The following is a 26,826-nucleotide window of genomic DNA, read 5'->3' on the forward strand; positions in this document are numbered from 1 at the left end:
AAAAACTATTACTAGTAATCTAGTTCTGTCACGCGACTGTACGAGCTATTAACGTGGTCAAATGCACCCCCAACCCCCTTTCGTGAGTGGGGAATGCGATTAGCCTGCTGCCCATCAAGGGCAGCGCTGACGGCCGCACACACTGAGGGGGAAAAGGTGTTTTTTTTCCAGAGAGATCCCCGAGAGCTCCGCGTACCCGCCGCCGGGGAACAGGGCAGAGCGGGGCGGCGAGCGGGGCGGCAAGCCCGACCGCGCCGGAACCCCGCGCGGCTGCCCCGGCAGCGCCCCGCCCTCACCCAAGATGGCGGCGCCGCCGCCCCGCCGGCCTCTCGCGAGATTTGCGGCGGGCCCGGGCGCAGCCCTGTGCAAATGGCGGCGCAGGGGCCGGCTCGCGCGGGCGTGCTGAGGTGAGGCCGGGGGAGGCGGGCGGTGCCGCCATGGAGCACATCACCACCCCGAAGGTAAGAGGCTGTGCCGCCCGGGAGGTGGCCGCCGGCCTGTGGGCAGCCCCCTGCGGCGCGTGGCGGCGGCCGGGCCGGGGCCTTCCCGCGGGGCACCTGAGGCGAAGCCCCTCGGGGGCGGCGGGCCCCGGCCGCGGCTTCTGTCAGGGCCGGGCCTTCCCAGGGGCTTTGTTTGTTTGTTTGTGCGAAGCCGTGGTTAATGTCAGGAAAGGAGCACTCTGTGCTTTCCCCCGAGGCGTACGTGTCCTCGCACCGCTCCCGCGGGCCCGGCCGACCCGCAGAGCCGCGGTGCGGCGGCGCTTCCCACCGGCCGCCGTGGCGGCTCGGAGGCTGCTGGTCAGGCGGGCCCCTGGTGCGGGTCCTGCAAACTTGGTGGGTGTCAAAGTGCGGAGACCCCCTCGGCCCGACGAAGTGAATCCCAGCGTGCTTTTTCAGTTGGGTGAGGTGAAACGGGAGCTCTGGGATTGCTGTGCTCGTGACAGCTAAAAAATACTGTGTTTACTTCAGGCAGCTGTTTGTCTAGCGTTTGAATATTTTTTTTAATTATTATTTTTTTAAGTACCGTGAAGGTTGCTGTATTTTGTTTTGTTTTATTCTCTAGGATGTTAGTTTGGGGGTGCTCTGTCCCCACATCACGTAAGGTGCGCTGGTGAACCTGCCTGTCATTTTCCATGATTTATCTCAGACCAATGACCCTGTGAAGAAGCTTACATAGTCAACACCCTGAACTGATCTATCATATACCGTTAAACTGTTTGTTTTCATTGCCCTTCCGGTTATTCCCATTATTTTTGCTTAACGATGAAAGAAAAAGTTCCATCTGCATTCATTAAGAAGCAAATAGGCCAGATGAAAATCAATCAAATAATTTAAATAGTTTAATATTTTATTATGTCTCTGCTGTTGTTTTTTAAAACTGGTTTTGCTCATTAGCTTAGTGTGGTCTATGAAATGCGCTTACGTGCCTGGGAAGTGTGTTACAAGAACTAACAACTACTACTTTTTTTATAGTGGCTGAGTAGTTGGAAGTCAGGCAGGAGAAGATGGCTTTCAGAGCAGTACTTTAATTATGCTGAATATGAACGGTCTTTTCTTTCACATTTTTTTGTGTTATTATTTCTGCAGCCTTGCACAGTACAAACTCTGATCAGCTTGGCTACAAATCCAGTAATCCTGTTACACTGGTGCTAAACGTTGGCCGTTTGCTTAACCTTTTGACTTGAATTACTGGAGAAATAATTTCGATTTATAGTGTAAAGCTGAGTTAGTGCTGCAGGGGAGACTTTAATTCTTATATTTTTTTGTCTTATTTCCCGAGTCTTGTATTAGAAGCTAAATCATTGCAGTTCAACAGGTGCTTAGATATTGCCTCTATCAAAGTTAAATTTAATGTTTATACTCTTTTTATGTTGCAGGTTGAAAATGTGAAACTACTAGATCGCTATACAAATAGAAAGGCAGCAAATGGGACGTTATACCTGACAGCTACCCACCTTATCTATGTAGATGCTTCTGCTGAAGTCAGGAAAGAAATATGGGTATGTCGTGGTACCTGGAGTCTGTTTAAACACAAGTATAAAAATTATATCTCGTATCCAAAATGAGCGGGTTTGTGAATTCCAAAGTTTTAGTAGTCTTTCATAGCATTTTGATACCAAATGCTCAACAGAAACGGGTGTTTTGGAAGGAAATGAACACAATGGTAATGTGACTTCACAGAGTTCACTTACTGAATTAGTGTTGGTTCCAGGAACTTAGTCTTGCTCTTAGTTACCTAGCATTTGGGTGCACAGTCTTATTTGATAAATACCATGAATAAACTTATTTGCTGCTGCTAGCTAGACACAATAAGCATAAAGAGCTGATAGTACTGCAAAAACTTACTATCTGCTTGTACTGCTCACAGCCTCGTCATTTGATATTCTGAAAAATGTTCTTTATTTCCTGTTTTTCAGATTCTGCATCACCATATTGCAACTGTAGAAAAATTGCCCCTGACCACAGCTGGATATCCACTCCTTATCCACTGCAAGAACTTCCATGTGGCTCACTTTGTTATTGGGCAGGAACGTGACTGTCACGAAGTGTATACCTCATTGCTTAAACTTTCACAACCAGGTATTTAGGACGGGAGTCTGTTTTGCAAATCGTTGAAATGCTTTAAGCTGGAAGGCTCATCTGAGCAATAGAGAGAGCTTTGCCCGCCAGACTGTTGGTTCCACCCTGTCAGTACAGGAGGGGGAGGATGTGAAATCAAAATCAGTTTCCACCACCAGAGAAAGTCTGTGTGGGTGGGCTCCATAAGTAGACCAGGGCACGTACTTCCAAATTAAACAAAATCTTTTGCGGTAATGGTGATGAGGTGGTCTTGCATGAGGAATTTCTGAAGACCTGTGCAAAGTTCATTTGCCCAGCTGAGGCTGTATGTGGCATCTCGGGTTCCTTTTCTTGTAGCACTCATGCTGAGTGTCATATCCCACATCTGCCCATTGTCAGTCATTTCTGTGACTTAGCTGTTGGCCATGTGTAGTTCTGCCCTTTCTGGTTTATCCAGATGTTCACAGAATTCTGGAATGCCACAAATAAAACTTTAAACATTGGCATCTTTCATTTGTTTCCCAATAGCATGTTTAGGCTACTCTTCAGTGTTTGTTGTTTTTCAGTTGTGAAAGCCTGTGCTTCGCCCTGGCTGCCCTGACTTGGAGTCACTCCTAAAGAGGCTGAGCAAAACATCCTCAAAAGCTTGTGGTCTATTTTGGCTTCAGCTTTTTAGTCCATCATGGATGAATCTTCAGGCCCCTTGTTACTCTGGCAAGACAGCATTCCACCGAGTTTCCTACCTGGCTTCTGTCTGTGGTAGCTTCTGGTTTTGGGGTGCTTCTTCAGTGAACCAGTATTTGGAGTTCAGCGTTGTTACAAGGATGCCATTTGTAATAGCACATTTTAATTATGTCACTAGTCTAAGGGAAGGGAATTGATAGCACCAGTCTGCTTCATGCTGGCCATCACATAGAACTTGAATAGAAATACTGTAGTAGAAATGTTTTTGGTTTGTTTTTTTTCTGAGTTCGGAGTTTTTCTGATTGATAGTAGGGGCTTCTGTCTATTCCCAGCATCTCCCTTGTGCTCCAAGCTTTGGAGTTTTCTTAGGCCTGAAGTTCTAATTCTAATGCTGTATCTGGCAAGTTGCTGGTGTTATGTTTAAAATCTGTCACTGTTCTTTCAGTTTTGAAAATTAGAGACTTATGTAGAGTCTCAAAGCGTGGGAGCTGTCACTGCAGGGGATTACATCAGCTTCTTTTGTCTTGTGGTTATTTGGTAATATGCTGTAGCTCTTTCTTTTGTTCTATTTATGGATTTTAACAGTTCTCTTTTGTTGTTTTGAAATTTCTGTATGTATGCTTCCTTCATGTTTTTTTGGCAGAGCATATGATTATTTATTATTTGCACATGTATGATTGACAGCTATGGGTTACCTGTCTGGTAACCTGGCTACTTTATCAGACTCTGACAGGTTTCACTCTGTCTCTGGAGCGCTTGCTGCCTTGGGAATCAGCTGAATGAGTTATTGGTTGGATTTGCATTTTATGAAGAGAGGGAAGGAAATTGGGATGGTAGAGATGGAGGGAGGAAGAAATTACCATTTGTCAGACACAGCCTGAAGCTTTTGTTGGGCTGACAGTAATATTCAAGACATCTATCAAGTTTTCCATGCGGCTCAGAACTCACTGTTGAACGATGAACTTACAGGTGTGCAAGAGCTGTTTTATGAACTCTTCGCAGAAAATATATCTTCTAATATGTTTTCATTTATGGATTAGTTCTTAAGATATAAATCTCATCTAACATGCCTATTGCAGTGAATTCAGTAAGAAATAATTAATTCAGGAAAACTTACTACTTTGAAGTTTTAATTAATTCTAACAAAATGTTTGAGTGTATCCCCCTGCACGTGGGAACGGAATATTGGAAATTCCTGAGGATTTCAATATGAATTGTTGGCACTTGCTATCACCCCAAATGAAAATCTTGTTAATGAGAGATTGAGAAATTTTAAATATCTATACTCTTCTGTGTAGTACTCAGGTTTTGTTTCCAGGAGTGTTGACTTCTCCATATCTTTGTATCTCTCTTTCACTAGTTATTTTTTTCTGTCTTCCCAGTGAAATCCGAAGAACTTTATGCTTTCTCTTATAATCCTAAAATGTCTAAAGAGAACCGGGAGATTGGGTGGAAGCTGATTGATTTAAAAGTCGATTACCAGCGTATGGGAATTCCAAATGACTATTGGGAAATAACGGATGTTAATAAAGACTATGAGGTAATTCTTGCCCAAAGTAGCCATTTAATGCAGTATCTCTTCTTTGTTATTAATGGCATACAGCAGTCCTACAGCTGCAGAGGTAATGCCTCTGGGAAGGAATGAGCTCAGTTGGTTTTAATCGAAGCAGCAGCATCTTGATGTGAAGTTGCAGATCGTGATGCTATGGAAGAAGAGAACAGAGCTGCAGAGTCACCTTGGTTTGTTTTGATCCCCCTGGCAAAGTACCAGATCCTTGTTTTTCTGGAGAAATGTCAAACCATCTGTTATAAGAAACCTGAAGTACCCTTAGCTGCTCTTGGTATTTCCAAACCCTGTCCCACCAGGCTGGTGACAGATGGGTAGAGGAGAAATAAATGGCAGCAGTTTGGCTTAGTGGGGAATGTGTCAGAGTGGAAAGTGGCTAGGTAAGGAAGGAAAAAATACTAAGGGAAAATAAACTTTTTTTTTTTTCTTGCTTGATTGAATCTTCTGCTAAATATGGGTTCTTGGTCGTTTTAGTCCTAACTGGCTGCTGCTGTTGTTTTCTCCTCTTTCTCCCCTGTAAGGCCAGGCTGGATCTAAACAACATTAAATGAAAGCATTTTTTCAGCAGGCGTACTCAAAAATCCTGCTTCATATTATTTCCCTTTTTATTTCTTCTGATGTTGTGTACAGTCAGAGGTCTCTGTCTAAAAGGCAAACTACTCTGAGGAACATACCAACATATTAAGTCTTCGATCCCTTCTCTTGGCTCTCCACTTCCTTCCCCCAGTAGCTTTCTTTACTGTTACACTTTGGGTTGAAGAAATACAAGCCTGTGCTGTCAGAGATGACTGGTAATATTAAATGACTGTACCTTTGAATGCCTGAATTCAGATATGATGCGAGAGGTGCTTTTTCCATTAGCTGATGAGGGCATCTGAATGTGGCACCTAAACCCATTAATAGCTTTGAAGCTTTACTTGCTAGTGTGTAACTTGCAAGTGCCAGTGCTTTATAATTTTCTCAGGGTTTCCAGATGTTTCAGAATAGTCAAGCCTAAAGTAAAGCCAGACTTGTAGAATAGCTTATCTGTGAAGTACATGCTGAAAAGACTGGTCTGAGGAGAAAGGGTAAAGCTTGTCTCCGAGGATGCTAGCTGAGTGCTGTAAGCTCATTTCAAGTTGAGTAAAATTTAGAGGGAACTTTAAAAATACAGTTGTTCTTAGTTTATTTTTTTTTGTGACAAATTGGAAGTTTTCAGAAGATTTATGGATTTAAATAACTTTTAATACATATTGTGTTTTGAGCAGTCCATTTTTTTGAGGTTCAATTGCAAAACTGATATATTTCGTTCTCCACATTGTTTTATTTTGCACCTATTCCTGTGTTGTTTTTTCTGAATGCACCTTCATGGCTTGAAACTTAAGATGTGGCCTATGTTAGATACACTATGGCAAACAATCTGTTTGTTGTTTATATATGCTGGATTGTATGCTAAAGAGAAATTTTTCATGAATTTGGAATTGTTAAATAGTAATATGTGGATTTTCTTTCTTTCTTTCTTCTCACTTAGGTTTGCAACACATATCCTCCAGAAATAGTGGTGCCTCGAGCTGCTAATAAGGCTGTGGTGATCGGAAGTTCAAGGTTCAGAAGCAGAGGGCGGATTCCGGTGCTTTCTTACTTATATAAAGAAAACAATGTTAGTTGTTCATTGTCTGCTGGTTTTGTGGGCGTTAAAGGTTCCCCTCCTTGTCCAGTACCCTTTTAGCGAAAGGAAAGAATGAGATAATTATTAGAGCATATTAACTTCTTGTTTGAGAACTCTGCTTCTCTTAACAGCCACAGAATAAGCTAGTTAAACACTTGGGATGCATCCAGACCTGTGCAAAAAGCACAAACTTTCTAAGCTTCCTGTCTGAATTTTTTTTAATCAGCTTTCAGCAATGCCTTGTTATGTAGGCTTTTGCAATCTACTGTTTAGCTATATTGAATAATGTTTTAACAGGGTACGTGTTAGCTAGATTTTCTTAGTATTGAAGGGGAGGAACCACCCTGAAATGAATCCCTGCTGGCTCAGAATAATTGAAGGTTTCAGGGGTTTTTTTTTTCCACTGAAGACCAGAATGTAAATGTTTAACTTTGCTGTCTCAGCAGTGTCTTAGATGCAGATGTTAGGAAAATGCTGTCACAGTCAAATTGTTGTTTTCCTGAGGAAGCGTGTCTTGACCTGGGCTACTGTATGGAGTTGTGCTGGCAGCTATTGAAATTTCCCTAAAGCATACTCGGTGAAGTTCTGAGTGTGGAACAGTAAAAACTGATAAGCAAAGTTGTGGAAGAGAATGGTTTGGACAATAGAAACCAAGTAGAAAACATGAGAAATGTTATCGTTTGGGATACTGATCATCAGGCAGAGCATAGTGGGTTTGAGAACATAGCAATGAAGTTTGCAACAGGGCTCCTTAGCCTCACTACTCTCTTACAATTCCCAAACTTCTAGCTTTGAGAAACACTCCACTAGTATTTCTGTGTGTCCATTTAAGTAGCAGTTTTTCAGTGAAACAGAATAGGGCCCTTAAAACCAACAAATCAGTGCTCCTTGGGGCGATGCAATAGAGACAATCTGAAAGCAGGAAACAGTGAGCTGTTGTGTGTTGCAGGCTGCCATATGTCGCTGTAGCCAGCCTCTCTCGGGGTTCAGCGCGCGCTGTCTGGAGGATGAACAAATGCTGCAGGCAATCAGAGAAGCCAACCCTGGGAGCCCCTTCATGTATGTTGTAGACACAAGGCCAAAGGTATCTTCATGGGGTTTGTCGCTACTTTTAAAGCTTGCATCTGAATTGGTAATGCTGTTCCCAGTTCATTCTTCCACGACTCTGCTAATGCTTTCTTATACTGCATTAGCTTAAATTGTGTCAGTCCTGAATCAGGAATTCAGTATCAGGCTCCTAGTTTGGTGTCTTAATGTGACAAAATGCTTGTGCATAATATAACTGCAATGTTAAGTGCTGTTAAGAATGCTCACTCTCCTGAGTATTCTGGGTTGAGGCTTGTGTTAAGGACGACCTGAAGCAACTGGCAATCTTGCAGCTGGCTGGGACAGTGAAGCATTTTCCTGCAGAGAGCTAGGTCGTTAATGCCTTTAGTTGGAAAGGAGCCTTAGGATTCAGTTCCCTGAGGCTGAAATGCTTTTATCAGCGGACCTGGGAAGAGGTGAGGCTGCACGGAATCTGGTAACAACTGAGAAAAGCAATTCTTCAACTTTTTTGCCTTTGTAAAAACAGCACTAACGTTCTCATGACGTGCAGCTTGGAGTTTAATACAATTCGGCTCTTCTGGTCTATAGCCACTATTTGGGGCTAGAACTTCGTTGCTGAGGTGTTTAGGTAAGGATATTGAAGAAACATTTGCAAAATGAAATCTCTGTCAGCTTGAGGAACTGAATTTAGAAGCCAATTCAAATTACTGTCTTGTAAGCATATTGATTAGGAATGTTGGTATAAGCAAATTTGAACACAAAGATTTTCCTAGTACGCAGTTATTTAAATAGGAAGGTTTAAAAGTGCTCTGATTATTTTAAAATTGAGCTTTCTGAGAACCTGCTTCACTGTTCAAATATTGCAGTTATTTTATAGAAGCTATAGATTTAGTTAAACTGTGGCAGGGGTATGAAGGGAAAAAAAGTCTTTTTGGGAAAATGGAAAGTTTCACCTGTTGTTCCAAGGTGCATTTTGGGCTTTTTGTAGTATGGCATTTCCTACAGATAAACCTATTCTGTAATTATATGTATGTTTATAGCAATCACTGCTTGTTCTTTTGCTACAGACAGCTTCCAGTATCATAGATGTTCCACTGAAATCCATCATTGATGGCAGTTTTGTTCTAAAGTATTTGGTGAAAGAAGGAGAATTTATTATTGGTCACATTTCTCCTTCTAGCACAATGTCTTACTCTGAATGGTAGAAGTGAAGCACTAGGGTTATTTAATTGTTCTAAAGATATATATACCGTATCTGACTCTTTCTTCTGTCTTCTCTATGGAGGCAAACTACTTCTCTTCCCAAATTAATATATGGGGGGTTGAGATGCTCTTTTTTTTGTTACTTTTGTTTTTTGTTTTTTGGGTTTTTTTGTCACTGCTAAAGGTTTCCTGGTAGCTTTTGAACTGTTTTGGATAATTGTAGAGCAGCTGGCTTCTTTTCTACTTCTTTTCTGCAGTTCCGGTTGGTTGCTGTATTCTTTCTGCTCAACTTTAATATTTCTATGTTTCCCTCAGGTGGCTTTATTTCATCTGTGCATGTATGTCTGTGAAAAGCTTTGGAATTCTCTTACTATTTCTATACCACCATGTATGTATGTTACTCGTAAAAATGGCTTTCCTAGTTTTACTTTTGTATGCTTCTGCCTGAATTTTTTTATGTAGCTTCACAGTTAAGGCAGACTCAATGTCTCTTTACCTGTTTTGATGACAGCGGTATTCTGAAATTGGGCATGGTTTTGATACTACCTACCCTAAGAAATTCTATCCAGGGTCTTAATGAGTCTCTGCATATGACTAATAGGCTGGAGACACTGGCATAATTTTAGTGAAACAGCTGGAAGTAATGTCTGGGAGGTGGGGAAGTATGTCTGAATAACAGCTTTGTTCAGTATATTTTCTGGGAGATTCTAAAAAAAAAAGAAAAAAAAAGACTTACAAAACAGACTCATTTATCTCTGTGTATTGTTTGTTGTCATTTTCTCTCTTTCCTTTCTATCCTATTCTGTTCCCTTGAATTTGACAGTTAAATGCCATGGCCAACCGAGCTGCTGGGAAGGGTTATGAGAATGAAGATAACTATGATAACATTCGCTTTAAATTTATTGGCATAGAAAACATCCATGTGATGCGTAACAGCTTGCAGAAACTCTTGGAAGGTAGGTACGGTCCATGCAAGTGGCCAGTCTTCACTACCCTTGGTTACTTTTGGACAGAAGCTTTTGCTGAATACACAGATCCTGTGTGGACAAGTGCATGTGGACTTGTGTGTTGTGAAGCAGATAAATAAGGTCAATATCTTACTTTGTTTGCTGTATTGAAGTGGCTGAAAGTAGTAATGCTATTAAAAGGCTTTCCTGCTACATGTTTTATTATTGTGCTTGGTTCAAAAATAGCAACTAATACTAACAACATTCCTTAATTGTGCTAGTCACATAAAATGTGAAATTTCTTAAATGCCCCAAATTAAAAGAAAGAGGCTAGGGAAATACTGTATTTTACCCCAGAGATCATCTTGTGGTTCCTTTGTGACCTATTGAAAGAAAACTAACGTCAGTTGTTGGGGAAATACTTTTGTGGGGTTTGCTGTGTTTAGTTTGGAGTATTTCCATGTTAAACAGCATTTCTGATTTGAAATAAAATTTTGGTATGATCTTTAATCTCATACATACACAATTCTCATTTTTTTTTTCTGATTTCTTCCAACTGATTTTGCTTTTAATAAATTAAAATGTGTTATATTAATGTTTTAATACATAATAAAATGCAGAGTAGCTCAGGTAAATAAGCTACTCTGTGAGATTGTGATCTTAGGGGAAAATGCAAAGCAGCACAGAGGAAATACTTCCCTGAGCTACTGGAGATCGAGAGGTGAATCAGGCCTGTATTTTCACTGATGTAATTTTGGAGAAGTTCCATTAAAGGTGGTGGCATAGCTTGGATCAGACCAGTATACTTTGCCAGCTGGTCTCCAGCACTGTTACCATCATTGTGCTGACAAAGAATGTGGAACGGGGCAGAGTAGGTGATGCAAATTATTCTGCTTGGTCCCTGTGCTTTATTTATTAAAATGTAATATGAGTGCTGTCATTCAAAATAAGAGTTTAATATTTTAGTAACCAGCATAATGGTCATCTTGCTTCAAAATAGTTGGATAATTGATGCTACCAATTGCCTGGCCAGGTAGCACTGCAGGATCCATGGTGACCTTGGAGAAAAATGAGGCTATTCCCACGACAAAGAGATTGGCCTCATCACAAGTATAAGTCCTCAATTGCCTGTACCTGGCAGGTTTATTTTGTGGTGGAAGAAGAGACACAATATATACTTGCTTACTCCCATATTCTTCTTCAACAGTGATAAGATCTCACTCACTGGTGCTTACGGACTATTGAACTGTATTGCTATAAGTGTTTTCTGTGCTGGATTTCAATATAGCATCTGAGTTGCCTTCAAGGTTAGGCGTGTTATTTCTCTCTCTAAATTAGAACTCGCCTTTCTTCATATCTTTGTGATGGTGACTGCATGTTAGTGGTTCAGATGTGTGTGTCATGTTGATTTATAGCGAAGTAACAGATCACTAAACACTTTCTTTGCTAAAAACAATAATGAGTTACCATTTTAAAAAAGAGAATACTTTCAGATCCTTGGGTTCTCTCATAGCTGAAAATTGCTGTTTTGGGTATTTAAGTATGCAACCGGTAGTTTCTGCATCCTTTAGATGGGATATTGCTGCTGACACTGTAAAAGTGGGAAATGTTAGCTTTTAGCATCTAGTTGCTCTGGTGCTGTGAAGAAATAATGAGGAGGTAGGAAAAAGAAAGACATGTCGTTAACAGAGTGGCAGCTAATTTCTTTGTTTGTGTTCTTAGTGTGTGAAATGAAGTCCCCCTCAATGAGCAATTTCCTCACTGGGCTGGAGAACTCAGGTTGGTTACGGCACATTAAGGCTGTGATGGATGCAGGTGTCTTTCTTGCCAAGGTAAAACTGTACTCCAACCTGCAGGTGAATTAAAAAATACTTGTCTGTTAGGGACTGCTCCAAGGCTGTGAAGTTGTCTCTGGTGAAAAGGTGGGAAAACGTTGCCGTTCAGGTTGGCCTCAGCTCTCAAAAACCAGCCTGCGGTTGGAGAACATCAAGTGGGTTGCCCAGCAGGCTCTCTCCTAGCCACATCCTGTGGCTGAATGATATGCCATAGGGGTTGGGACATTGCCCTGTGCACTGGATTGTAGCAAGCAGTTTGCTAGGCTTTATTAGAACTCACTTGAAACAAATGAAATCACAAGAATGTGAATAAATGACATTTATAAATGTCTCTATATAACATATTTAGTAGTGTAAACAGCTTGTAACCTTGTGCTTGTAACTTACTGTACTGCTTTGCTTTAAAGGAGGGATTGTTTAGACCAGTTTATTTTCTCCTGGTTCAGTGTAATGCAGGGACTGCTAATTTTGATTATTCAATGCAGTCCTCATCTGTGAAGCTTGTGGCTGTGCAGGTCATGCAAAAGGAGCAAAGTAATAGTAAATTCAGTAATAGTAAAGGGCATGCAGGCAATGTGTGGCAGGGGTAGTGACTTTCTGTAAATGTTGCCTTTTCTCTTAAAATTTTCCCGTGTAGCAAGCATGAAGCTGTTACATGTTTCTTTTCTGCCACTGGTACACGGGGAAGAAGGTGATCCATATGGGAGTAGGTTGGCATGAGCTCTTCTAATATTTCTTGAGAAGTTCCTAGTCCTTGTGTGTCCAGTTGTTATTCTTTACTCATCCACCAAATTTTTCCTCTGAGGAGGGAACTGAGAATTCTTGGCCTTTCAGAAGATTGAACATCAGAGGTCCTTGTTTCTCAGCAGTCTGTGTTGCTGACAAGGCATGCTACAGCATTTTATTCTAGTTGGGGTTTCGTAGGGGTTGATGGCTCTGTGCTCAGAAATGGTGCATTTCTGTGGTCCAGATGAGAAATGACAAGTTTTCCTCTTTGGTTTTAGGCCAGTCAGGTAAATGCAGATGAAGTGATAGCATTTAATTACAGTACCCAGCCTGGAAAGCTGCTAAACTGTTCTGTCTGTTCTCTCCTTCACAGGCTGTGAAAGATGAAAAAGCTAGTGTGCTAGTCCACTGCTCTGATGGGTGGGATCGCACAGCTCAGGTCTGCTCCCTGGCTAGCCTCCTGTTAGATCCATTTTATAGGACTTTTAAAGGCTTCATGGTAAGAACATGAATGTTGGAATTTCAAAAATAAAATGTGTTGCCTGGATTTGAAATGTAAACAGGCCCTAATTAAATGTTTTAGGCCATTTCCTGGAACAAACAGTAGGTGACCTATATAAAAACAGCTTTGATTCTATAAACAAGCTTTAATTGCTCTGAACAGCATGGGCACAAAGCAGCAGTGGTTGATTTACAATTCCCAAATCTTTGTTGTCTTGAATGTCCACGTGAGAGCCACTAATGAGACATTTCAGCAAGAGATGAGTGAGCAAAGGATGCAAATCTGGCAGCAATCCACAAAAAAGTGGTGAAGCAGCTTGTCATTTAAGACTGTCGTAGTGAATGCTCTCGTATCTGCTAGGATTTAAAATCGGGTGAACTTATTCTTGTGCGCAGGGCAGCATATAACCTGTATGTCACATAAAATCTGTGCATCATTTAAAACCTTTTTTTAAATCCTTTACCATGAATTTGGCTGTTTGCTTCTACTTCAGGCTTTTTCTTATTTGAAGCCATCACTGCGTAAGTACAGTGCAGTCTGTGATATTACCTTTCCATTCATCAACTTCTGTTAAATACGTGGAAGTCAGACTGCTGCCCTTTCTCAGAAGAGTTCCTTAAAAGAAACCCTGAAATCAGAGCAATGCAAATTTTGCCACCTCCAGTGTGTTGCACTGCTAGCTAGGACTGTTTCCTTGTGTTCCATGCTATTATTATTTTTGCTTCTACATTATCCTGTAATCTTCTAACAGTTAAAATTACATCAGTGTGAAACATCTGTCTGGGCTTTGGCTGTGCTCTGGTCTATTCTGTATGAACTAAGAAACATGATTTTGATTAGGAGGGAACAGGAGCAGTAACTAAAACAGACAAATGCTTGTCTGTCCCTGAGCAAATGGTTTATATGCATAAATACTTTGACAGTGGTTATTCCTAAATGAATGCAACAGAAGTGTAAAGAATGGAGAAATTTTGACAAGCAAAGTCATCTGGTTCCCTGTGAGACATGTGTTTAAGGAAAATACAGCTTTCTTGTAATTTTCTTAGGTCTAGCATACGCATTCTATTTAAGTGAGAAACAGCCATGGAGTTTTTCTGATTTCATCCTGAGCTCCTCAGTGCACAGCTGTACTTCTTATGTGCCTATTTGTGTGTTAAGCATTTGCTGAATTCCAGTTGCTGATATATCGAGTATCACGATACTCTTTCCTGAATTAAATAGTACATAGTGTAATAGTAAGCTGTTCATTCTTCTAGCTCTCTTTGTTTGTATTTTATGTTTTTAACATCATAAGGACTCCCTCAAAACAGTACTCGACTTGCTTGAAATAACTTCTGATTCCCACAGTGTCATTTTACTGGTAACTGCGGATAACTAATCTATAAATCATTATTACTATTTTTGTTGACTTCTATGGATATACTCGGAACAGTAGGGTCAACAGGTAGCATTGGTGGAAAGCTTTTTAGACTTTAACATAAAAGCCTTCACTTTGCTTTTTCTAAACAAAGTAATGCACATTTTTAAATCTGTTTTGAAACTGAAGGTTCTGATTGAAAAGGAGTGGATTGCAATGGGCCACAAGTTCTCCCACAGGTAAGAAGAGCGTGTTATCTTGGGTGTAGTGACTGTGAAACTAATACACTGTTTTCAGGTTCATATACTTCCATGAAAAATTTAAGTGAAAATACAGGACAGAGGAGAGAAGATTTAGAAAATACAGGAGTTGGTGACAATAAAAGCTAGTATCTGGTAGGGTTGTTAATTCATCAGTGCTTTTTTATTACTTTACAAAATCATACAGTCTTGAGCAAATTTTTTGAATTCTGAGTGTTTTCCTGCCTGCAAAATCACATTCATATTACATGAGAGGTGCTCATGTTCTGGCAAGACATTAATTCTTCTGCAGTCATCTCCTGGAAGAGAGTCTTGGGTAAAGTTTTTAAGCACTTTTACCAAGTTCAAAGCATAAACTTGAGCCCAGTGTCATGCTAAAAACAATTTGACCTACATTCTCTAGGCAGACTAAAAATGCTGTCAGTCCTGTAATTGGTAGCCTGCATCTAGTAGGGGTATTACCTTGAATTTACTACTTGTTATATTTACCATACAGAAATTAGAAACTGAGGTGATCCAAAAGAATATGAGGAGGGAAGGGAACAGTCTATTCGCGGTATTAGGTTGTTAAAAATTGAAGTTTTTTTCTTGTTGTGAAACAGATTTCTGGTTTTGATAATAAAATAAATTGGTTTCCTTAAAACAGGTCTGGGGGAAAATAAGCAACGTGCACACTCTTATACCGGTATAGAAGAAGAAGCAGTCAAAGATAAACAGCTCCTTGGTCATTATTGGCCAAATAAATGTTCTGTGGTCATTGTTTCTGCTCCTTTAAGGGAGTCTTTTCACCTCTCTTGCTTTAAGAATAAAAAATATTAAAAAAAACCAACAAAAACCTCCTATTCTTCTAGTATGAAGGATTGTTTCAAGTATGAGAACTTGGCATTGGATACAAAAAGTACTTGAGACACGAATTTCAGCATTGAATGTGAATATGAATGTCTGTCCCACTAGACAGAATCATTCCTGTCGTAGTGGCGGCTGGTGCCTTACAGTTCTTAGGAAAATTAATCCTTCTTCATGCTGCTTCTCGGGGTGTTGTGGTTGAATCACAGAATCAGGAACTGGGATTTGATCGACTAGATCTCTGTCATAAGAAATCCTACTTCATTCTTCCACTGAAGTTTGGGGATGCCTTGTAGCTTTCTGTGGACTTCCAGGTTATATCCCTTCCTAGAAAAGGAGGATTCTGCCCCATGTATTCTCTGTTAAAGAAGGACAGTCATTACAGTACAACAAAGTGTTGGCTTCTTTCCAAGAATGCCATCATTCCTTTTGTGGTGTTTTTTTCTTTTGTGATGGGTTGTAATGAACACCAATAGATCCCTGTCTCGATTTTTGCAGAACTAGTAGGATTTTTCTAAACTTCATCTAAAGCTGTAAAAATATTTTTTGGTGGTTATTTTGGGGTTTTCTTTGTTTGAGTTTTTCCTTGGTTTCTTTCCAAGTAATTGCCAACTAGGATTTCATTTTTAATGTCTATGTGGAGCAAACTCAGGTTGTCCTGACTGTTGCTGCCCATTCTGGCTATGCCTGCCCAATATAGTACTCCCATATCCATAGAAGATCGTAGAGGACACTTCCCCCCGCCCCCGTTTCTTACTGTTCTTGGCAGACAAACAGAATCCCACCAATGTCAACTTTTTTCCCCCAATTAAGGGCCAGCATTAGTTTCCTGTATTTGAGTGATAGGTGTTTCTTTGAAGAATATTGTCTTTTATCCCTTGTGCTAACATCGTAGCATAGGCTCAAGGATTCCTGTTTCACAGATAAATTATTCTGATGCTTGCAAATCAGTTATGTAGGCTCTTCCATTGCTAATTTTACTTCAGAGAAAGGGGCTTGCACAAGTCTTGTCACTCCTGCCAGGTACCCTTGGAGAACAAGTCATGCTGAGGGTGGCACATCTTAATGTACACTTGCTGTACGGTAAATCACATAGGGTTTTTCCTTACTCTGCAGGACAATTTCTTACTTTAGGAGTGAAGAACACCTTGCAGTTGTTTAATGGTGAAGAGATGATTTTTGATTTTTTTTTTTGTTTGTTTTTTTTTTTTTTTTTTTGCTGGGTGACAGAGGATTTAACCCTGTTTGGTTTGCATGTCTCTAGGTGTGGCCATTTGGATGGTGACCCCAAGGAGGTATCTCCTGTCTTCACTCAGTTCATTGAATGTGTCTGGCAGCTCATGCAGCAGTTCCCATGCACATTTGAATTTAATGAGCGTTTCCTTCTTGAAATCCATGACCACGTCTACTCCTGCCAGTTTGGCAACTTCCTTGGGACCTGTCATAAGGAACGTGAGGATCTGAAGTGAGTAGGCAGTTTCTAGAGCCAACAGTCTGGAAGTCACTTTGAATGTCAGGAGGAGGGCAGGTTGTGTTTGTTGTGCGTTTTTAATGTAATTGTAGATTGGTTAAGGGTAACATTGTCTTCATAGATGCTTATGTTCTACAGTATGGAAAAAAAATTATAGATGTAGTTCTATTCCAGAAGACAGATGTTTTAATTTGGACTACAGTAATAACTTGCAGATACTCCTTTTGGACTGGATAGTGGCGATTTTCAATTATTACATGTTCCTCAGTGATCTATCTTGTGTTTATGGAATTAATCAGATACCGTGTAAAAATAATTCTTAGCTCCCTTAACCTAATTCTACTCAAAACAGCTAATGTTGTTAGTCCACTTAACTTCTTTATTTTAGTGATTAGATGTTATTTTTAATTGACAGAATCTTTGAGAAGACCCATTCTCTGTGGCCTTTCCTCTTACAGAAGAAGCAGGAATTGAGAAATCCTTTGTACAGAGGATTTACAGCTTACAAAGAGCTTCAACCAAATACACTACCTTTTAGTTTCCAGTAAGTTGCTTATTTAAGAAGGGGAAGAAGAGGGGGCAGTGCTTTCATTGTAACATAGATCGGTAATTCAGGATTCATAAAATAAATTTTCATGGAATAGCAATGGTTTGTTTTACTGTTCCCCTTCATTCCTCATTCATAAACATAGTAGCAGCGCACAGGTAATTGTTAAATGAGTGTGGGTACTGTAATTCAAAATAATATATTTTTTTCTTTGGTGTTGAGAAAGGGTGGAGAAAGGCAAGGAAAAGAACTTCAGATGTGTAGATAGACCTCCTGCACACACCCTGACTGCTTGCTCTGTCAAATCTATGTAATAGGGTAGGCAGTTGTTAAAGCTTCTCCTTTCTTTCTTTTTAATATCTGTTAAGGGAGTCTTTCAAACAGGAAGTTCAGTGCCTGGTCACACCCAGGCTTCTGCAGTCAGGGTGGTTTTCACAAGAAGGGATTCTTGTTGCCATGTCTATTTGCTTGCCTGGGGTGTTACAGCTGAAGCAGTTAGTTTTGTTTTGTTTCTGGCTCACTCCTCCCTGCTGAGAGAGAGGGGGATGCAAATGTGTTTTTAAAATGCTGCCTGTGGTTACTGGCGGGCAAAAAGTTTTATTAAAAGTAGGGAGGTAGGCAAAATGAGGACTTGCAGGTGAACTGCCCAAACCCCCAGTGGGTCTGCTATAGAAAAAAATCGTAGTTTTGCCTTACACTAATACCTACTACCAGTGCACGTGGATTGTAGGGCAGTATTACTTGGATCTTCTGAAGGTTTTTTGAACTTTATGAAAATTTGCCCGTTTATACTGATTTTTATAGTCCAAGGCTGGCAGTTTTTTAAAATAAATTGCTAATCTGAATTTGTTGATTTTTTTTTTTTTTTTCCTTAAATAGCATCTAGTTTGTTGCCCTGTAGTATACAATTAACCGCCTAATTCTCTTTTCTTGTCCTTGAGGTTTTGGTGTGGGATGTATAATCGCTTTGACAAAGGAATGCATCCAAAACAGTGTGTATTGGATCATTTGCTAAGCTCCATGAGCCAGAAGATGAAACTGGAGGACAATGCATCTGAATTGGAAAATGTGAGTCCTGAATCTTAATAATACTTAAAATCACGTGATGCTTTTGGCAGATATAACTGGAATTGAACATTGGCACTGAAGAATTGTTTCAGCAAGCTGGGCAGAGCGGAACAAAATGAGGGGTTAAATGACATTGCTGTAATAAACAGATTTGATTTACCCAAAATTCTTAATCTGCTAGGTAGAAGCTGTGCTCAATGAAGTTCTGTTGCAGGCTCATGGTGTTCCAGTTCTCTAAACAAAGCAGATGTTAACATCTGGATTTCAACTCCACTCACAGCAAACTTCAGGGGGTAGGGAGAGAAGAAAAGAATGAGCCTGCTACCCCCCACCATAAATACTACAAATGTCCAAAAATATTACTGTTTTCTGCTTGTCCCCCACACATTTTTCTTCCCTGCCTTCTCGTGCACTAGACCTGTTGGAAAAACTGATGATCAACCAGGGATTAAAACAGTTAACTGAGTTGCTTCAGGTGGCTTTCCACGTAATGGCTAAAATGTAGCTGGATCACATAGGCTGAATTATTCTCTGGAGGTGGCTACCTGAGGTTTGAAGTAATGTGCTAAAACAAGACAGGGAATCTTGCACTTTTGTGTTCTGTGGTACTGGAAGGCAGAGACCTTGTGTCCAGAATAACAAATTTTGATGATGATGATGAATAAAGTAAACAGCCACATGCTTCATGGTTTGGTCAGTTCTGATCAGATTCCCCAGGTAACTATAGCTATATTAAGATGTCGGTATCTATTTCAGCAGTGCAAGACAGGAAAAAAAAAAAAAGTAGATAGCTTTGAAGTGCTGTAGTTTTGTGTTTCTGTATGTATTGGGTCTGGCTGGGATGGAGTTAATTTTCCCCAGAGCAGCCCTCCTCGTGCTGTGCTGTGTGTTGGTAGCTGCAGAGGTGTTGGTAACACACCAGTGTTTTGGCTGCTGCTGAGCGGTGCTGGCACAGCACTGTCCTCCAGCATTCCCGCCTCATACCCAGAGGCCAGTATGCTGGGGGTGGGCAAGGTTTTGGCAGGGGACGTAGCCAGGACAGCTGACCCAGACTAACCAAAGGGATATTCCATACCGTGTGACATCTGCTCAGCAATACAAGCTAAGAGAAAGGAGGAGGGCGGGGAGGCATTTGATGTTGACATTTGCTTTCTGGAGCAACCGCTGTGCATATTGAAGCCCTTCTTCCTGGGGAAGTGGCTGGACATCACCTGCTGATGGCAAGTAGAGAATAGATCTTTAGTTTTCCTTTGCCCATGGCTTTTGCTTGTGCATTATCAAACTTCCTTTATCTTGACCACGAGGGGCTTTTTCCCCATCTTATTCTCTCCCCACAACATCTTGCTGAGGAGAGGAATGATAGTGACTTGTTGAACACATGGCATCCAGCCAAGGTCAGCCCACCACACTCCTTTTTGGCACCTGACATGGGGCATGAGGAATTCATTATCCTACTCTGATTTGACTAGTAATAATTTATTTCCCCAAGTCGAGTCTGTTTTGCCCATGACGGTAGTTGCTGAGTGATCTCCCTGACCTTATCTCAACCCAGGAGCCTTTTGTTATATTGTCTCTCCCCTGCCCAGCTGAGGAGGGGTGACAGAGCAGCTTGGTGGGTGCCAGGCACCCAGCCAGGGTCAGCCCACCATGGTCCCATACAGCTGCCTGAAAGAAGTGTGGCTTTTCTTTATGCTCAAGGCTTTACTTGCAGTGTTCTTTCTGTGTGTATTAAAAACCCCACAAACAAACTAAAAAAACCTCCTAAAAATGCAGTAGTGGGACAGTGCATATATATATGCACAAAAATATACCAGTGAGAAGACCTGTCAGTATCCTTTGCTAGGTTAATGTGAATGCTGAAAACTTTAGTTTTGTTGTTTACATAGTGATGTTTAATATAAACATGTAAGGATCTATGCTTATGTACTTTTAATGGTGGACTACAGAGCTGAAAGAGAGCCACTGGCACAGGACTGTTATGTTGACAGTTGTTTTTTGGACATCTGGGATTAATAGCTTTCATTAATTATTTTAATATCTTTGTGTAGAAACTTCCGTTCCTTGATGGTCCTTTGCCCAGTGAAGCTTGCTCCTTATCTAAAGTGGGACGTGCTGCTTCAAAAACACCGATGCTCAACACTCCTCAGGATTACGAAGGGGAACCACCTCCTGTGTTGAGCAACGGCAGCTCAGCAAGGGAGACGGATGTTACACCAGGTGTGGACCAAAAGCACAAAGAGAACCTGTCTCGTGACCAGGACCTCCACAATCTCAGTGACACCACTAACGTGTTAGACTCTGTAGCTAAGGACGGAAAGCCTTGGCACCACTGATCAGCTTTGAGAACTGTGTTCCGGAACCAGGTGTTTGTGGTGGTGAGGCATAGGGGAGCTGTGCCCCTGGGGGGTGTAGACCACCCAACCATTTACAGCTAAGCGTGAGTACGTATGTTTGCAGGGACCTGTGCTCGCTGTAGGGAAGACTTGTTTGGTTTGCATTTTTTTGCAGCTCGAATGATGGAAGATGTGTACCGAGCTGCCCAGAAGGCTGCCTGGAGTTAGTGTAAACCTTTATTTTTCAATGGAAAATGATGTTTGTCTAAGGTTTATGACTGCGTGCCAGTGCTGGTATTTCAAGCTGAAAGAAATCTTGGCTAATTAACATGGGGCTTAGGAGTTGTGCAGTGTTATAAACACTTATAACAGTTATGAACTGGAGTAGGAAAGATGCAATCCATTTGTTCTTGGTGGTGGTGCAAGGCCATCTTAAAATGATAACAAATTCCAGTTCATCTTAAAAAGATAAAAAACCCCTTTCCTTAGCTGTGTATGAATCTCTGCATGGACCCTCACCTTGTGGCAAAACTGATTAATTTTTTGTTTCCTATGCATAATTGTTAAACAAAACAAATCCCCCTGTGCCTTTTTATGGAAACCGTTTTAACATCCAGCCATGCAATGTACTATTTCTATTATTGTAGTGTAGAGTAGTATTTGATCTTCTTTGTAGTCAGTATTTTTAAACAAGGTTTTTTATCTGCTCCCAGCTTCTCTAGGATCTTTGCCGATCCCCTGAGTGTAGCAGCTTCTTTCTAAGCAGATCTTTCAAAGAATAGGCTTTTATGGACCTCATTTACTGGTTGTGAGAGTGCGGCAAGCCACAAAGCTAGTCTGTAACACCTGAATTTTTGACAGAGGGAGTATTAGAAATGAGAAAAGATAAGAAAAATACTATGTGGAAATTTTCTGTCCTGTTTTATGATCTTGGTTAAATAGAAGCAGCAGAGTAACTCTTTGTTCTGAGCTGGAATCGATATGCTTTTCTCACATCCTTCGATGAGGCAGTAATTACAGATCAGGTGTGTTTGATTATTGAAATGGGGCCTAAAATGATTACTTCACATTATGTGGTGAGTGTTATCTTGGATGTTAAAATTACATGAACCTTAGAGATGTTTTGCCTGTACTGTCAAGGCATGGTGAGATGAACAATACCTCTCGTGGCAGTGAACTTTGTAATTTTGTGAAGCTGGTGATGAAATATAAATTAGGATGTGATCTCTTGCTGCAACAAGAAGCGGACATCTTGTCTCGTGGCAGTGGCTGCAGCTTGGACTCACTCCAGCGGTTGTTAATACTACTTGGTTTCTTCAAACTATAGTAATTTCAGCTGAAGATACTAGTTGCAGGTTTAAAACAAAGATATATGTTCCATTTATGCAGAGTCTTTGTGAAGAAATAAGGGCTTGTCTCCCCACGGAAATGGATGGCCCAGGAAAGCTGTCCCACAGTACTTGTTCTGGACAAGCTTCTGTACGTGTGCTTAATTGCACGGAGAGTCCCTTTGTGCAGCTTAAGTCAAGATGCTTTTCTGCTTCCTTTTCGATCCTGTTGCTCAAATTGGATGCTGCCATTAAGTCTTAAAGTCAGTTTTTCTCATCTATAACATTTTGAAACAAGCTGAAAATATTTTCTAAGTTAGCCCCCCCAATCTACAGTGAAAATTAGAACCATTCCATTATAGCATTGTAGAATGCAGTAGCTGTTGTTCATATGCTTATAGCCTATGGTGAAATGACTAGGTTAGTTTCAGTGTTCAAGATAAAGTAGAAAAGGAAAAAAACCAAACCCACAACACCAAAACCTCCCAAGTGTCTCATTGTGGGTGAGAAAATACGTATTTTATTTAAGCACATCAGAAGACCCAAGGAAAAAGGGCAATACCTGAGAACACAGAGTTTCTTCAATGCCTAGCATGGCAAAAAAACTTTTTAAAATGTTGCAGGGTTTTCAATCTTAAAGCAAGTAATACAGTTGGGGTTTTTTTAATGTAGGAGTTAGAGAACTGCAGCGTGCAATTGATTTAAAAACTAAGCACATAAAATACTAAACCAGATATGCTTAAGCAGGTGATGTTTGAAACTTGTTGTGTGGGTATGTATCAACAATACTGCATCATGCAACAGCTGTATATTTTATATTGAAGGATACAGATTTCTCAATCCAATTTTTCTTAATTTTAAGATGACTATCTGCTGTTGAGTCTCTTTACTCCTAAAAAAAGATCTGCTAAGCTTCTAACATGTAAATTAGATAGTCTGCCAGTCTTTTAAGTTTGCCATATCCATGTGCTCCTCAAGTGAAGAGACTGCACCCCAAGTCTTAATCCAGCTGCTCTAGGTACCGAGGTTTTGGAATCTGCTGTAGGCTTCCACTGGAGGGTGCTGGGGAGATACTTCCTTTTGCCTCTTTATAGTGTAAAAGCTCGTTTCACGTGTGCACTTTGCAGTGTGGAGCCTGTTTCCTACGGGCTGATAGGAAACCCTGTCTTTGCTTTCTAGGTGGTAGAAGAGTGTAGCAGATAGTATGCACAGCTTCTTAAACAGAGGACTCTCATATGGTTAAGGAGACCAAGACAGGCTGTTTTTAGGACCAGTTATTCTAGATGTCATAACTTCTTTTAAAGTGTTCTCTAATGAAAATTAAAGATGCAGAATTGTAGAGAATTTTGACTGACTACTGAAGGTTTTAGACCTGCTAATGGTTAATCATTGCATAAAAACATTTTGCAGAAGGTTTCTATAAATGTTTACACATTGCCTTGTCTTTTGAATTACCACAGATTACTTTTTTCAAGGTATAATAGTCTTTGCTTAATCTTAAAATGTGATGCTGACATCTCCACAAACCCATCTTGAGTACAATGCTACTGCAGGTGCATATAATCATGAAAAGATTACTTCATACACTGAAAGTATTAGTAAGCTTTTAGTAATCTTGCTGCTTTTGACTTCAGTAACAAAACAGTGGATGACTGTACTTTGAAATGCAAAAGCTAGCAAAAAAGAAAAGGTAATGGTCTGTCTTTTTAAACCTTTTGGGTTTAATGTGTACAGACATTGTCAAAGTCTACAACATTAAAAATAATTCATGCTGGTGCTGTAAATTTATGGAGCTGGAAAAAGATCCCAGGGTTTCCTGGCTTCCCATGAGATTATTTATTTGAAAACTGATTAGTTAGAAGCTTTTTACTCTTGGGTGTTTCAAGACCAAAAATGAAAAGCTGTTCAGAGCACTGCAGCGTGTCCTCAGGTCTCTCTGGTCAGCTGGGCTTGGCGTCCCAGGGCGTTGCAGGAAGCCTGTGCTCACTTCTCATGGAGTGCCCTGCTGACAGTGGTGAGCAACTTGATGAGATGTTCCCTAAAAGTGTTAAAGGAGATCTAAAGTCTGTTACGTAGGAATCTTATTACATAAGCACTATGTGGGTGAAGACTCACTGTAACTAACTTATTCCTAGCAGTGCATCCATGTGTTATGAAGTCATGAATACTGTTGTTTGTATTTAGAGCTGTTAAGTGAACAATGCAACTTGCTGCTTTCCATTGGGATTCCTCTGACTGGGAGAAATGGGAAGGAGGAGGGGATCCTGCTTGCTATGGATGGGCTCTGTATAAAACTCTTCTTTTTCTGGAGCACTTCTTGCTTTACCAGGATCTCCGTGGTGTCATGGTTTCATGCCTGTACACAGTGTCTCTCTTGCTACAAACAGGTATAGCATTTCAATGGGCAAGTGCCTATAATTAAAACTCTGTGTTGAAGCTACTACTTTGAAGTAGAAGAGGGACTTGTACAGTAGCTTTATTTGCTGGTTGAAATGTTTTAATGTGAATTTCACAATGCTGGATTCTTAAATTGTGTATTGTTTTGCAATTGTAACCTGTGGTGGAGAAAATCCAATGGGTGCTGCTTGCTGTATAGAAAAAAAGGGAATTTTTTTCTGGTTTGCCAGTAGATGTAGTTCCCAGCTGGCCCTCTTTTCATGGGAGAGAAAAGGCAGTTTGTTAGAGCCTGTAGGCATAATATACTTCTAGCCGCCTCTTCCTGCTCATAGCGAATGCCTTTCATTGAAGTACTTGGAAGGAAAATCCCCGTGCTGTGTGGGTGCTCGCTGGTACATAGAGCTGCCCTGGCTGGGGTGGAGGAGCAGACTGGCCTGTAGGTCCCTGTGAGCTTCAGTTTGCTTCAGTAAGCTCGGTCCTGGTGCGAGAGACTTGCTGGGAGCAGACGGAGCGCAGGACCTGGCAGGATCTCTGCCTTGAGGTAGACCTTGCTGGGTTGCAGGTGGCAGTGTCCATGCTGAAGTGCCCCGTGTCTGTGGTTTCCATTGGGTTTGGAGATGGTGAGCTCGGAAAGTGCCCTTGCATCTGACAAAGTGGTAGCACCTGCAGGGAAAGCATTTAAAAGAGCTCTTGTGCCAGCCACTGCTTCAGCTCCCTTTCTGGCAAAGCTGGCCCTTGGGTAGTTCGGTGCCCGATGGTCACTCCCCCCGAGGGATCACTGCTTGGCGCCATGGCGGTGAGTATTTGTGAGTGACCAGGATTCAAACTGTGTCTGCTGTTCTGCTCTTCTCCCCTTCCCACTGCTCTGCCTTGAGTGCCGGGGTCATTTTTTGTATGGACCTAACGCCATTACTCCTTGTTTACATGCTGTCCCTCTTGCACATACAGGCACTTCCCATGCCTCAGGGCAGAGCGGGGGGACAAATCTGTTCTGAATGTACTAGTTCTGTTTTCATTAATACGCAGCGGTTAATTAATGAGGAATGTCTCGGACCAGGTGTTGTTAGAAGTCCCATGTTTTCATAAGCATCTTTAGCACTAAGAGCAGCCAGGTCAGTGCCAATTGCAGCCAGTGTCATTTGTTGGGTGTACTTACAAGTAAGTATTTTTAATGTACAGCGCTGCGTCCTTTTGGCACCTCTGAACTACAAAAAGCAATGCAGAAAGTGGGTAGGTTGAAATGGTTGACGTGTATATCTCCTCATATCATTTATCTATGTATATGCGTCTGTATTTAATGTAGCAGCATACTACTGGAATAACCTGTAGCACTGGATCTATTCAGGTGTAACTGAGCACACACGTGTATCATCCACAAACTGATCTTTGTAGGAACGTACCTAAAATTGTGTAGTACTCGGCTGAAAACTGTAAATGTTTTTGCTGTTTCTGTAAGTCGATATTTTTGTCAGTGTAACTGTTTGAGGGACAGTTGTATAAAATTGTGGATGATGAAAACCCATATTCTTGAATGTGCTGCAATGGCTCTATAATGTAAGTCATTTAGTTAATGCACTGCTTAAAAAAAAAAATAATTGTACCATGTTTAGAGGAGCACTGTGTCTTTTTTTCCTCTCTAAATGTATTTGTTCCATGAAGTTTCACTTGTATTACAGTTTATTTTTATTCCCTACAAAAATAAATACCTTGCCTTTTTAAAGTAAATGACTGGTCTGTTCATTGGTTAATAAAACTCAGAGCAGAATGCCACATACTTTGAAATGTGAAGTCAATTAAAGACTTTAGTGAGTTTATCTTAAAGTGGGTGATGCTGCTTCACCTTCTTGTACAGAATAGGAGCTGAGTGACCTCACAGCTCTCAGAGGTACTGCGGAGTGTGGCACGGCTTAGTGTCTTTTAAAAAAACACCCAAATGTAGTAATGCAAATGAAGCTGTATTAAATCATAGTATCTTCTGTACACTTTGTTACTCTGATTTCTTCTTAATTATATTTTTCTTTATATATTAAAACCAAATACCTTTTCATTGTTTTCTTCCTCCTGGCAGGCTGGCTGTCCCTCGCTGGAGCCACCTTAGACTGATCCAGGCTGACTGCAGGAGCTTTCCAGGAGGCAGCGAGACCTTTCTCCTGGCTGTAGGGAATTGAGCCCGACCTTTGTGGGTGTTGCATGGTACCAGCTGCAGAGAGGTTTTTTTCTGGTGGCTTTGAGTGAAGAATCTGCCATCAGTCTGCTGCTGGTATCATTTGAAAATACTCCTTTATCTGTTTCTTTTTAATCATAACTTCAGTGGTGAGTCAAGTGCAGGCAAACTGGAGTGAGGTGGGAGAATGCTCAAGGAAGAGGGAGATCCCAGGTGCACCACTTGCCTCCTGTTCATAACCAAGATTGGAATCGGTGCTTTATTAACTTAGATGTGCAGTATCACATCTACAACTACATACAAATCTGCAAAGCAGAAATGAGGTGATACGAGTTAAT

The 26,826-nt window shown here is 40.9% G+C and overlaps 1 protein-coding gene across 2 annotated transcripts; it reads left to right on the forward strand.

Moving 5' to 3' along the window:
* Positions 1-339: 339 nt before the first annotated feature.
* On the forward strand, positions 340-26,049 carry MTMR8 (myotubularin related protein 8). 2 transcript variants are annotated; one of them, XM_040614313.1, is made up of 14 exons: positions 340-461; positions 1,877-1,999; positions 2,417-2,579; positions 4,625-4,782; positions 6,320-6,448; positions 7,407-7,541; positions 9,531-9,663; positions 11,377-11,486; positions 12,589-12,714; positions 14,264-14,313; positions 16,445-16,645; positions 17,067-17,195; positions 18,140-18,266; positions 20,315-26,049. In XM_040614313.1, exons 1-14 carry the CDS (start codon positions 438-440, stop codon positions 20,597-20,599), a joined length of 1,893 nt encoding a protein of 630 aa, XP_040470247.1. In that variant the 5' UTR covers positions 340-437; the 3' UTR covers positions 20,600-26,049. The 2 variants fall into 2 exon arrangements, with proteins under 2 accessions (XP_040470247.1, XP_040470248.1); XM_040614314.1 differs by lacking the exons at positions 340-461; positions 1,877-1,999 and adding an exon at positions 3,966-4,211 and having other exon boundaries at positions 2,465-2,579.
* The last annotated feature ends 777 nt before the right edge of the window (positions 26,050-26,826 follow it).

Source organism: Falco naumanni, chromosome 14, assembly GCF_017639655.2.
Source record: "Falco naumanni isolate bFalNau1 chromosome 14, bFalNau1.pat, whole genome shotgun sequence".
Classification (NCBI taxonomy): domain Eukaryota; kingdom Metazoa; phylum Chordata; class Aves; order Falconiformes; family Falconidae; genus Falco; species Falco naumanni.

Excerpts from the sequence above, each read along its gene's own strand:
- MTMR8 (XM_040614313.1), top strand. The coding sequence starts at position 438 with ATGGAGCACATCACCACCCCGAAG. Across the intron at positions 462-1,876 it reads AGCACATCACCACCCCGAAG|GTTGAAAATGTGAAACTACT; the intron begins GTAAGAGGCTGT and ends TTTATGTTGCAG. Across the intron at positions 2,000-2,416 it reads AAGTCAGGAAAGAAATATGG|ATTCTGCATCACCATATTGC; the intron begins GTATGTCGTGGT and ends CCTGTTTTTCAG.